Here is a 13,835-nt window from a genome sequence, read left to right as displayed (position 1 = left end):
GATGAGAACATCACAAATAATTGGCTCCGAGGAATTACAGGTGTACCTTGTAGCACAGTGAGTATTAAGCAAGTGTGCTCTGGAAGCAGTTTCCCAAGTTGGGGAGCCCCTCTGCTCACCAGCTATACCACTTGGGCAAAATGTTGAATTCCCCTGTGATTCATTTGTTTCATGGCATCTATCTCATTCAATTATTATCAGAATTAAAAACTGCAAACTTATTAAAGTTTTATTTCAATAAAAACACTTAGCAAGAAATCTACCTTCTTAACAAATTTTTAGTGTAGAAAACAGTATTGTTATCTCTGTGTGTATTTAGTTCGTCTTCTGGTCTATAGCAAAATACCTGAGGCTGGGCACTTACAAAGAAAAGAGGCTTATTTAGCTCACAATTTAGGAGTCTGAAAGTCCAAGATAGGGTGACCCCATCTGTTTGACCTCTGGTGAGGGTCCTATTGGCTAGAACACAACAGGGTGGAAGAAACAGAAAGGGAAATATTGGTGTGCCAGAGAGATCATATGGCTATCAAGGAAACTAGAGATAAAGAAGGGGCCAGCCTTGCTATTTTTATAAAGACTTGCTCTTTTGAGAACTCACTCCCAAGAGATTGGCATTAATCATTTCTGAAGGCAACACTCCAAATGAGCTAATGCTTTGTACTAGGTCCTACCTTTTAAAGGTTCCATTCCCTCTTAAAACTGCTGCATTGGGGACCAAGCCTCCAGCATATGAACACCAAAAGGCAGACCACATCCAAACCATAATGAGGTGTAATATTGTAGAACAGATCTCCAGGACTAATTCAACTTGCTTGACTGAAACTGTATGGCTATTTATTAGTAACTCTCCATTTCCCCCTCCCCCAGCCCCTGACAATTACTATTTTATTCTTTGATGCTATGAATTTGACTATTTTAAAATCCTTCAGTATTTGATAACAGGGATGAACCTTGAAGACATTATGCTAAGCAAAATTTACTAGACACAAAGACAAATACTATACAATTCCACTTCTATGAGTTATCTATTTGAACATTTCTTATATTTGAACTAGTCTGAGTATTTTAACTAAAACTAAAATAGTAGACCAATAGGTAGGCACCACAGTGCAAGGAAGACTATTTCACATAGTGTTCCCAGTACTCAGACCCTAGAAGCATTTCTACTTTTTTAAACTAAGCTCTGAAAGTTGGAAAAGCAATCTACAATTACTTCTATATTAGAGAAAAATAAGAAATCACTTATAATGGAATTTCCATTTCTAACAATAAGTTAAAATTTGTAGTAGAAGGTTAGAAGTAAGTTTCATTTTATCATTAATATTTTTGATATAAAATGTTTAGTTATTAATTTAATTTCCTCATCATAACTTAATATGCTAACCAGTATCTCAGCTTAATGTCTACAATTTTATTTGCCAAGCTAAAAACTTTTACTAATAACATATTGCAATTTTTAAAGCTTTATCCTAGGATTCACTCACATTTAGAAGGCCTGATTACTCAATCAAGATACTTAAATAAAATATATTAGTTTATTAACTTTAATTCCATGTCAGGGATTAAAATTGATATGCCACTAGCTTTCATTAAGTCTTTTTACTTCCCACTATAGCTCTCAGAAAACAAACAAATAAATAAATAAATAAAATCTGTGGCTATTTAACCCACAGTTCAAAGCTGTTGGGCACACAGCATGAGTTACAGTCCAGAATTCCACTCAGATTTCTTTTCACAGAAACAGCTGCATTCTCAATGGAGAATTTAGCTTGGGAAGTAGCCAGAAAAAAAAAAAAAAAAGGTTTTTTTAGATGCTTGTGTTACTCTCCAAAGAATCTTCCATTTTAAAATTAAACCTAAACCTGTCGACCTCTCTAAACATCTGGGCAGATTAGAGCTGATGCATGCTTCCCGTGGCAAAATTTATTAGTCTTTATGATAGCTGTTGTTCTGCCTTTGGCCAGCCCACAACCACTGGAAGCATCTTAGGCAGCTAGTGAAGCCAGATTTAAAGTTAGGTAGTCAGTGTAGTTAGATAAATCGGGTCTAATGCCGAGTGAAATCTAAAATGGAGGCCATGCTGGCAATGATTTCTGGAAACGCAGGACAACTCATGGAATGTTAATGAAGTCCCGAAAAGGCCCTAGGCCAAAGTCCACCTCAAAGAAATGTTATTGAACAGCCCCCAGCAAAAAGGTGCTGACTCAGAAGTCCTTCCTGACCAGATTACTTCTTTGGCCCACCTGTGTCCCACCCCTCGGGCCTTCCCACCTACATTCCATCACTGAAAGAACTATAAAAAGGGGAGACAACATCCCTTCCATGGATTCCACCTCTTGGGTCCCCTTCTTCCTCCGGGAGAAGTCTTTTCTGCTGTCCTTTAATAAACTTCTAATTTCTACTCTGACCTTGCCTTCTTTGGTGTTATTCTTCAACATTGGGGAAGCAAGGACTCGTCACCGGTCAACAGCGGTAACACTAGTTTAGCCCAAGCAGGTAGTTTTTGTGGGGAGTATATGTTTAAGGCACATGCCCACATCCAGCTGATGAGGGCTTTCTAAGCTATTGCTCTAAAAAAGAGCTCTACTAACCAGGAGGATAGAGGAAGCCGTAGGTGATTTTCTCGTCTGGAAAAGACAAGGAACAATTTTGGCTCTCAAAAGAAGTAACCCTGACATCAACCCGCAGACAGTCTGAGACAGTGGGAGGAGGAGGCGATGTGTCTCCCTGCTGAAAGAGAGAAAAGAAAAAAAAAAAAATTACACCCACAGTTGTGGCTCACCCATTGCCTTATATGGTTTATAACTTCCCTAGAGTGTTTTTCATTTAACCTCTTCCTATTTTCTTAGTGAATCAGGTCTACGCAAGCAATGCAAATGGGTGTTTTCAGCAATGTTTTCTTGTTTTCTGTGGTTCCCTTCCGGTTAGAGGACATTGGGAGGGCAAATCAAATGCGTCTTGGAAAGGAATCTTTGCAAACTAAAACCTGAATTGTGAACAGAGGAAAAATGGAAGCATTGTCAGAACCCAAAATCTTTTTCAGGATCAAATTTTTATGTGGTGATATATCATGTACATTCAAACAAAAATTGAAAATAAAATAAAAACAATTTATTTTAGAACTATAGACATGAACTGGACAAGAATTTCTAAATAACTTAAGTTTAATTCAAAGAAGATGTAGTTATCTAAACATACTTATTTTTGGACTTAAATAAATTTGTATCTATAATTCACTCATCATGAAATAGGAATTTTCTTTAAATAATTGTCTTTGTAACTCTAAAGACTAATACAATAATTTATTCACTGGGGATATCTTAAAAATGTGCTGCCTAAGCTCAGTATTTAGGGTAACATATTGCATGTTCATTATATTTTACTTAGAATATTACTATGGGTAAGTGAACATTATACAATTTGTTTAATTTTTCAGAGTTGATTTATATGTCTTCTACTGCCCACCATGGATATTTTTCTTAACAAACTTGAAATAATTAAAAAATAAAGTTAAATTAGTATGTTCTTCCTTTATTCACTGCACTGTGCTAAGAGCAAAAACTGGCTATGTTGTCTAAAATGTGTGGTCAATTTGCAAAGAAAAAGGCAATATACACACACCTATGCTGTAGTCATACGCAGGAGAATGCCACGTTGAGGTCTAGAGTGGGTAGCAGTTGAAATCAAGGAGAGTCCAGGGAAAGCCAAGAAGAGATTATACTCCCTACCATACTATAAAGCTCCAGTTGGAAAACAAACAGTAGTTGAGCAAACTTCTCAAACTGATTGAACACATACATTTATCTTTACAACCTTCTCAAATTCGATGAGGGAAAAAACAGTCACAATGAAGTTGCCAAGCAGATAAACAAGTAGTAATCTGATTGAGTAGATCAGTAAACAGTGACCACCAAGAGCCTATGACTAGGGAAAACAGAAAGAATTGGATTCTTACTGTAGAGGCCCAGAAGGATAGAACTTGGAGTCTACCAGAGAATGTATGTAGTAGGTAGGACTAGAAACAAGAGGACAGGTTAGAAAGGCCATGTAAAATGTTTACTCTCTGGAGAGTTTAAACCAGAGAGATGCCCAGAGTAAAGTTCAGGCACAAAGGGCAGGCACACCATATTGAAAACAATGGGATTAAATAAAACTCCCAATCTCATTACTCCATTTAACCTGCAAATCATATTCACTGGGTCAGATCCGAAGTGCTCTGTCTTTGGAAAACAATCAAACCTGAAAGTAAAACTAGATACTTACAATTGGAAGTCTAAAACAAAATGGCTGGTAGCTTCCTAATCAACCTATAGAAGTCTATGAGCTTGAAAGCCCTAACCATATTTGCTGCCTCCCCTTAATGATTGAGCTGACAGCAAAGGACCACCTCAATGAGGGTGGGAAAGAGGAACCAAGAAGAAAAAAGAGACAATATAGAGAGCAGAAGAGAACTCTCAGAAAGAGTATATACAGCAAAAATAAAGAAAATAAGAAAAGAGATAACAGAGGTCTTGGAATTTTAAAAAATGGGACAGCTGAGACAAATATTGAATATGATCTGGAAGGTGAAATTATAATGTCTCATAAAGTGAAATTAAAGACAAATACATGGGGGAAAGTATAGAAAATATAAGCATATTAGACTATGAATCCAGAAATATAATGTCCTATTAACTTAAAAAAAAAATCTCGATTCCTCCCGGTTTCAAAATGCTGCCGAGGGCTTAGGACCTGCAACTGCCACCCCTCCCTCCTGGGTTCCAAGGGGGAGCGACTCATGGATCGACCATAAGTTTTATCTACAGACTGCAGTTTCTTCAGTCAAAATGACATCATATTCCACCTCTGCCCAGTGTTCAACATACGACAGTGCTTGCAGGATCTCTCTAGAATGAGTCAATAAGGTACAACCAAAATTGCACTTTTGAAGATTTTGCAGGCAGCAGGTGCACAAGGTGAAATGTTCACTGTTAAAGAGGTAATGCACTATTGTAGGCCAGTATATAATGGTAATTATGATCCATAGGAGCAGCATATGGTTTATTGTGGTGGAGATATTTTGGGAGAACTACTGGGACGTCAGAGCTTCTCCATGAAGGATCCAAGCCCTCTCTATGATATGCTAAGAAAGAATCTTGTCACTTTAACCACTGCTACTATAGCAAAGTGCAGAGGAAAGTTCTAATTCCAGGAAAAGAACTGAAGAGGGTGATGTTCCCGCACTAACTACCTCAGAATATAAATGCAGAAATTCTAGAGGAGATGAAGACTTGATAACTTTAAGCCAAGATGAGACATCTAGGTTGGACCTTGGGTTTGAGGAGTGGGATGTACCTGGCCTGCCTTGGTGGATTTTAGGAAACTTGAGAAACAATTATACACCTAGAAGTAATGGCTCAACTGATTTACAGACAAATCAGGACATAGGTACTGCCATTGTTTCAGATACTATGGATGATTTGTGGTTTTTAAATTCGTCAGTTTCAGAGCAGTTAGGTGTTGGAATAAAAGTTGAAGCTGCTGATACTGAACAAGCAAGTGAAGAAGTAGGGAAAGTGAGTGACAAAAAGGTGATTGAAGTGGGGAAAAATGATGACCTTGAGGACTCTAAGTCCTTAAGTGATGATACTGTTATAGAAGTTACCTCTGAGGATGAGTGGCAGTGCACTGAATGCAAGAAATTTAATTCTCCAAGCAAGAGGTACTGTTTCCATTGCTAGGCCTTGAGGAAGGATTGGTATTCAGATTGTTCTAAATTAACACATTCTCTCTCCACATCTGACATCACTGTCGTGCCCAAAAAGGAAAGTGAAGGAATTGATGTCCCTGATTGCCAAAGAACTGTTTCAGCTCCAGTTGTTAGACCTAAAGATGCATCTATAAAGGAAGGAAATTCTAAACTTTTAAATCCCTGCAACTCAGTAGAATTCTTGGATTTGGCTCACAGTTCTGAAAGCCAAGAGACCATCTCAAGTATGGAAGAACAATCAGATAATGTCTCTGAGCAGAGAACAGATGTAGAAAATATGGAGGATTGCCAGAATATCTTGAAGCCATGTAGCTTGTGTGAGAAAAGACCACGAGACGGGAACATTATTCATGGAAGGACAAGCCATCTTACGACTTGTTTTCACTGTGCCAGAAGACTAAAGAAGGCTTGGGCTTCATGTCCTATTTGCAAGAAAGAGATTCAATTAGTTATTAAGGTTTTTATAGCATAGTTGAATCAATTGCAAAGAAATATTAATTAGGAGCACCAGGTCATGTACGGAAATGTCAGTATTGCCTGTCTCTACTAAGTATAACCCATTTCATGTGTTCATTTGTGCATGTAAACATCAAAAAAATCTCTAAAGTTTTAAATCCAATTGAACCATCAACTTAGTACACAAGCAGAATCAAAACATTTTGAGACATCCACAGTCTCAAACATGCATCTTCTTTTCTTCCTTTCTAAGGAAGCTCTTAAGCAATAGTTCTAACAAAGCAAGAAGTAAATGAAGAAATATGAAGATATTTGTGTTCAATGCATTGGATTACCTCTCATTATTTATTCTGCTCTCCTTCAAGAAGCAGAATCTGAAAAACTAAAACCACTCATTTATATTGTTTCAAAAATATACCATAGTGAACAGTTCTGAACAACCAGTTTCTCCACTTGGCAATAAAATGGCACACAAATATGTTGTAAAAATGGGAGCATGGGGACAATGACTGCTGACTGAGTCAGCCCCATAAATACCAAAAAAAAAAAAACGAGTTTGCTATTTCCTTTTTTTAATCTAACCTCTCATATGTTTAATAAGTTTCTCTTAAAGAAATATAAAATACGTAAATGTAGCCACAAAAGCATTAATCTATAATGTAGGAGAACTGGAATGCCTATATCCAACAGTTTAAATTATGAAAATGTGAAGGGAAGTTTACTGTTATTTTTCATGAGACTATGGCTATAAAAGTTGTGCTCAAAAAATTTAGTTGGGCAATTGTTGACCATTTTCTAGAAGTAGCATGCATGTGGGGTTAAGAAAAATGGGCCAGAAAGAACTAAAATAAGTTACATGTTTTCTTCTAACTGAAAATCTTGAAATTTATTTCTCACATATCAAACTCGAACCCCCAAGTAGACATGAATCAAGACTAGGAAAGCAGGATGTGGCCTTATTTATGAAGGTGAGACGATGCCAAAGGCAGCCTCTAGAAGGACAGAGGGAGTGGAGGTCATGTCCTTCCTGAGCCAAGGTCTCATGATAAAAGGCGATGGTGAAGCACTACTGCCACATAGCCATCACCACCACCACCCCCCCCCCCTCAACACACAGAGAAACAGCCTCAGTTCTGCCCTCTGTTCAGAGTCCCTGGTACTTCTGAAGCCAGAGAAAACTCAGAAACACACAAAAAAAGGGCCTAATAAGACACTCAGATAAAATCTCAAATCTCTACCTCTTCAAATCTTCAAGAGAAGCAGATGATGAGAATAGATGGGAAAATGAGATGGTTCTACTTCTGGTATGACAAGGGGACAAACAGAACTTAAACAGGAGACGAATTTATTTTGATTAATACTTTCTCCTTACTGTGGGCCAAATGTAAAAGTTAAAGCATACTTATTCAAAGATTGGATAGTTATAATCTTGTCTTATGGTAAGGATAATAGCTATACTTTTAAATGCTATAGTTTTGTTTGTCTGATTGTATACTTTTTTTCCTCAAAGAGAAAATTATTTCTCATGGTTAAAAAAAGTTTCTAAGATATAATAAAATCATAATTTTTTAAATACTTACAAACATGGTTAGGATAAGGTTTAGACACACAAAAAAAGGCTTTAAAAATACAGCAATTTAGTGAATGGGTGATATATACATAAACATTATAATATATAACATTATATTTATGTACATTAAATGGGGCATTTTCACAGAACAATAGATTTTTCTCCTTTAAAAAGTCTTTTGATTTCATTAAATTTCTAAAGTATCTATTCTAAATAACTATCACGATTCTTGCTTTTATTTTCATATTTTTAGCTACCAACAGAAAAACCAGTTCACATCTTCCTTTTGAACAGACCCAGAAGCAAAATCCACCTACATCCTGAGCAGTCTTCCTGGTTTAGAAGCAGTTGTAGGACTGTGATTTCAAGTCACAACTACTTACCCAGAACTCTTCTGAGATAACAACAAAAGTTAGAAAATCCACCAAAACCACAAAAAACCTAAAACTCTGTAAAACTAAAGGCGTGGACTAATGGGGGCTCATGTTCCAGACTTATTTAAAGTCTGATTTTTCAGACACAGGGTTGATTTACAACATTTTTATGTGAATCTCAAAACATCCTTGTATGTAATTTTCCTGAACCACAACACATGAATGGAGCAATTTCTGAATTAGAAAGCAGAAAATTGCTAGAATTCCATCCTGTCACATGGAGGGAGAAATAGACAAGTCCTTCTGTGGGATCAGAGAAAGGACAGGATCTTTTGGTAACAAAGAAGCTAGTTTTAAAACAATAACAAAGAAGAATTGTACTAAATTCCTCCTCTGCACTGACTTATAATCCCTCTGCCTCTGGTTTCCGCCAAAGCTCATACAAATTCAGGAATGCAAGACAGCAGCGGAAATTGTTAAAAACATAAACATTCCCTTCAACTCCACAGAATCCCTGGTACCTGCCTGGACTTTTCAAAAGAGAACTAAAAATAAGACTGACCTTGAATATGCCTTCCCTCTCAAAAGCAAAAATAAAATAGAAATTATTTTATGGAATGTTAAAGAAAATCACAAAGAATTGCACATTGTGCCTATGAAGAAGAGTAGTTGCCACCAGCCACAAACATGAACTTAGGTAACTGCTGGTGAAATATTTGTCCACACTGGGAAACATACATCAGTGCTCTGTGACCAGTGATCACAATCAAACCACGTCGATAGCAGAGCTGGCTTTCAGAATACACAAAAATTTAATTAGTAACTGGAAAATATGCTTACTTTTCTCTAAAATTCTTGAACTGGAACAAGAAGGGTAGTTAAACCGGATACAACCAATTACTTTCTTAGCAAGAACTGTTAACAGCTAGAGTTCATCACATGTCTGCTCTAAAATACTATGATTATCTCTACAAAAACAGAGTCCTGATTATTTATTTACCCTTCTGGATAGCTGTACAACTTTGTCTCTAAAAGTCTTTTAAAATAATGTTTGAGATTTATTCATCTAATACATTCCATTTAATAAGATTTAATGAGCATTTTAGTAGCCAGGGATACTTCATAACCACTCCTGCCCTGAAGAAGCTAAGTGTTTAGGCTGATTTTACCTTTTGTTTTGATTTACATTTACCTGACTGTTAATGAAGTTGAATTGCTTGGCTCATATCTTTTGTCCACATATTGACTAGGATGATTTTTACTCTCATGTCTATTCACAGATATTATTATCTTTTCTGGATTCTAATTACTATTCTGGATCTTTATCACTTGTTTTTTATATGCAATGCAAATATACTGTCCCATCCATGACTGTCATTGTCACACATTAATGTTAATATGGTCCAATTAATTTCCTCTGAAATTTTATTGTTATTGTTGTGTTCTTAGAAATCATTCTCTATCCTAAGGTCATAAAGATATGCACAAAGGAAAATATGGATTTGTTGTTCATATTTCGGCCTATAAATCCACTAGAAACTTAATTTTGTGTATAGTGTGAGGTAAGTATCTAAGATTTTCTTCCTCATGGGTAGTTAAGCATCTTGGCACCATATAGTGAAAGGAAGTTTGCCAGACAGTGAGGAGGGAAGAGGATTTAAATAAATGGATTCTCAACCTTGGTCTGGAGAGACCTGTGATGTAACACATCTGCTCAGGTAAGTTGAGCCTAACTCATCAGAGTGCTTCAGCCTTCAGGGAAAGATCATGTCTTCTTCACACTCTGCTCCTTGTTCCTTCCACAGCACACAGCAGATAATAAAGTACTTGTTAAATAGTAAAAAAAAAAAAATAACAAGCCCTTTTTGACCTGGCTACGGTATCTTCTACGAGCACCCACTGTTACTAGAGAACAGTGTCTCTGTACTTCCTGTTGCTTCAGTTTCTACTGCTTTACCAATTGGCAAACTGGCCTATAAAAACTCTCTAATCAAAACACAATGTAGTTCTCTTTTGCACCAAACAGCACCTATCAAAGGCTTTATGTAATACCTGGAACATTCTCTTTATAAGCTACAGGCAAATGAATACCTTTTGTGATTGCTACAAAACAAAATTCAATGCTTACAATGGTAAAGAATTACCAAGTTTTTCCAGCCTGCATGGATCAATGGACTCAGGAACTTACTGGCTTGGGAACTGTGTATGAACTCCACATAGGTATCTTCATAGCTTTTGCAAATCCAGTGATGTATTCTCTGTGGTAGAGGAGACAGTGATCCTTGTTCTTCTGCATAACCCTGGGCCTCCCAAATGGCAAATTTACTTTCATTGTTGCAATTACTAAAATGAAAATAATGTAAAATAAAAATATTTGTGAAAACAGCAAGTGCTTCTATGCATATAATTACCCTCTGGTGGCTTATTTATCAGGTATTCTAACGAATATTTTATATATTTAACCTTTTACAACTCATAACCACTCTGTAAGGTAGGTGTTACTATCCCATTCCACAGATCACAAAACTAAGGCTTAGGTAAGTAACTTGGTTAAGCAAAGGGCTAAGAAAAGATGTGAAGCTCTCTTTTGCTTTTTATGTTTTATATCTCACAAGATATAACCAAAGAAGATGAAATCTTAAAACCCAAAGTGCCTACTTTACAACAAAGATGATGTACTTTAATAATTCCATAGGAAATATATTGGAATTTTTTTTAAAAAGTAAGTCTTCTATGGTCTGAATGTTTATGTCCTTCCAAAATTCATGTTGAAATCCTAATCCCAAAGGTGGTGGTATTTGAAGGTGGGACCTCTGGGAAGTCCTTTAAGTCATCAGGTGAAGTCCTTATCAAAGGTAATTAGTGCCTTTATAAAGATGAGACTCCAGAGAGATTCTTGCCCTTTCAGCCACATAAGGTCAGAATACAAAGGCCATCTATGATGAAGTGGGCCCTGGCCAGACACTGAATCTGTTGGCAATTTAATCTTGGACTGCTCAGGCTCCAGAACTATGAGAATAAATTTCTGTTGTTTATAAGTCACCTGCTTATGGTGTTGTTATAGCAGCCTGAGAAGATGCAGACTGTATCCTAATGTCTATTAATTTGTTTCTATCATATTTGATTCAAACTGACTGCAGATTGGAAATATTGACAAAACATTTCCTGAGCATGTAAAGATTTTTTTCCTTGTCATTTCCTCCTAAACAAAACAGTATAATAACTATTTACATACCATATGTATTGTATTAGGTCTTACAAGTAGTCCAAAGATGATTTAGAGTTTATGGGGGAATATGCATAGTTCGTTGAAAATACTATGCCATTTATATAAGGGACTTGAACAGCTGCAGATTTTGCTTATCTGCAGGGAGTTTTGGAACAAATCCCCTGCAGATAACAAGAGATGGCTGCCATCCCCATTTTATAAATGATGAGACTGAGGTTTAGAGAGTTTAACACAAGAATACTTAGAAGATAACAGGAAATAGAGGCATTGCTATAGGCCAGGCACTTGTAAATCATTTCCATGGATTAGCTGTTTTTATCTTTACAACTACATAAAGGGGGTATGATTTTTGTAGATGAGGAGTTAGAGGCACAGCAAAGGTAAATGATTTGCCCCAGGTTCCACAGCCAGGAACCAAGGAAATGTGGTGTGTCCACACCTTAGGAAAGGAAGAGGGGGCCTCAGACAAAGCACAGTTATTTCAAGGAATTTTTCACAATCTTGGAACAAGTGCAACTCTCCTGGTGTTTGGCACCCTTTGTTATTAGACCCCTGGGGTTTTCCCTCTGATTTCTTGGCAATGAAATCTTTAAAAGCCTCTGTGAGCTTATTTTGGACAATCCCCAAAGAGCAATATTGTGTTTTATTAGTTCTAAATATCAAACACTTAACATAGACTTTACTGACTTACTTTCTTCTTCAGTCAGATTTAGCCTTAGATTCATTTGTTCCAGATTGAGAGCCTATAAGATAACAGGGAAGGGAAGAAGGTAAAAGTAATAACATGTGTCAAAGAATGATCAATATTTCTTCTACAGTAATCACCTGAAATGCTTTACTACTGAAACTTTACTTTCTTTACTAGTGAACAAAGACAACAGACTAACATGGGTTTAAATTCCAATTCTGCCACTACTTAGAAATAGCATGCTACTGCCCCCCCATTCTGTGTGTCCATGTGTAGGAGTTGGCAAAGATATAGTTGACAATGGGACAAAGTATTCTGATGGCAGCTGGAATCAACAACAAAGTCAGGATGATAGCCAGTACTTCTCAAGTTTGAAATGCTTACAAAACTCTTGAGAGTTTGTTAAAGTACATATCATGATTTCATAAACCTGGGTTATGGCCTGAGATTCTGCATCTCTAAGCAACCCACAGGTCATGCAGATGCTGGTCTTGGATCCTACCTCTTTGAGTACGGAGAGACATTTTTCACAGAGAGGAAATTTCTGTTTGCAGTCAGATAGACTAACTTTAGTGAGATTTGACATTTGTTTCATTTCTTCCAGATTGGTAGACTGTAAGATAACAAGACGAGGAAGGGAAAGAAGTTAAAGTAATAACACATGTCAAAGAATGATCAATATTGTGCTGGGGTTGTGGCTCAGTGGTACAGTGCTTGCCTAGAACATGTGAGGCACTGAGTTTGATCCTCGGCACCACATTAAAAAATAAATAAATAAAGTTATGTCCATCAACAACTAAAAATATATTTTTTTTAAAAAAGAATGATCCATATTACTTCTGCAGTAATCACACAAAGTGTTTTACTAGTGAAACTTTACTTTGTTTACTAGTGAACAAAGACAACAGACTGAAATTCTGATTCTGCCACTACTCAGAAATACAGATAGATGCTACTGCTTCTCCATTTTGTGTGAATTGGCAAAGGTATAATAGACAATGGAACAAAGCATTCCGATGGCAGCTGGAATCAACAATGGAGTCGGGATGGCAACTGGTGCTTCTCAAGTTTAAGGTGCATACACCTCTCTTGAGGGTTTGTTAAAGTACATATCGTGATTTCATAAACCTAGGTTATGTATCCCTAGGCAACCCCCAGGTCATGAAGATGCTAGTCTTGGATCCATACCTCTCTGATTAGTAAGAGACATTCATTACAGAGAGGATATCTTTGTCTGCATTCAGATAGTTTAGCTTCATTAGAAATTAGCATTTCATTCAATTCTTCCAGAGGGCTACCCTGTAAGATAACAAGACAGGGAAGGGAAGAAAGTAAAAGCTATTATTACTTCTGCAGTAATCACATGAAGTATTTTACTAATGAAACTTTACTTGTTTACTAGTGAACAAAGACAACAGACTAACATGGACTTAAATTCCAATTCTGCCTCTAGTCAGAAATACAGAGGTGGTACAGCTCCCCCATTCTCTCCCTGCCCACCGTGTGTGTGTGTGTGTGTGTGTGTGTGTGTGTGTAGGAATTGGCAAAGATATAATTGAAAATGGGACAAAGAGGCAGCTGGAATCAACAATGGAGTCTGGATGACAGCCAGTGCTTCTCAAGTTTGAGGTGCATACAAATCTCTTCAGGGTTTGTTAAAGTGAATATCATGATTTCATAAACCTTATGGTTATGGCCTGAGGTTCTGCATCTCTAGGCAAACACCAGGTCAAGCAGATGCTGGTCTTAGGTCCATACCTGGTATACAA

General features: G+C 36.9%; 1 protein-coding gene and 1 pseudogene across 3 annotated transcripts in view; one reads left to right on the top strand and one right to left on the bottom strand.

Annotated features, from left to right (window-relative positions):
• Enpp3 (ectonucleotide pyrophosphatase/phosphodiesterase 3) overlaps window positions 1-13,835 on the bottom strand; it is a 95,405-nt gene that overhangs the window by 9,772 nt on the left and 71,798 nt on the right. For all 3 annotated transcript variants that reach the window (XM_046449615.2, XM_046449621.2, XM_046449606.2), the window contains 5 exons: window positions 13,255-13,365; window positions 12,569-12,679; window positions 12,070-12,121; window positions 10,338-10,492; window positions 2,592-2,730 (listed from right to left, as the gene is read on the bottom strand). In XM_046449615.2, coding sequence (XP_046305571.1) covers window positions 2,592-2,730; window positions 10,338-10,492; window positions 12,070-12,121; window positions 12,569-12,679; window positions 13,255-13,365 — 568 coding nt within the window. The remainder of the gene's footprint in view (window positions 1-2,591; window positions 2,731-10,337; window positions 10,493-12,069; window positions 12,122-12,568; window positions 12,680-13,254; window positions 13,366-13,835) is intronic.
• On the top strand, window positions 4,771-6,282 carry LOC124096085 (protein Mdm4-like; annotated as a pseudogene).

This window comes from Marmota monax, unplaced genomic scaffold (genome assembly GCF_021218885.2).
Source record: "Marmota monax isolate L192 unplaced genomic scaffold, Marmota_monax_Labrador192_F-V1.1 WCK01_AAM20220418_F8-fsc00030, whole genome shotgun sequence".
NCBI lineage: Eukaryota > Metazoa > Chordata > Mammalia > Rodentia > Sciuridae > Marmota > Marmota monax.
The sequence above is the reverse complement of the archived record's forward strand: the minus strand, read 5'-3'. Positions and strand labels throughout refer to the sequence as shown.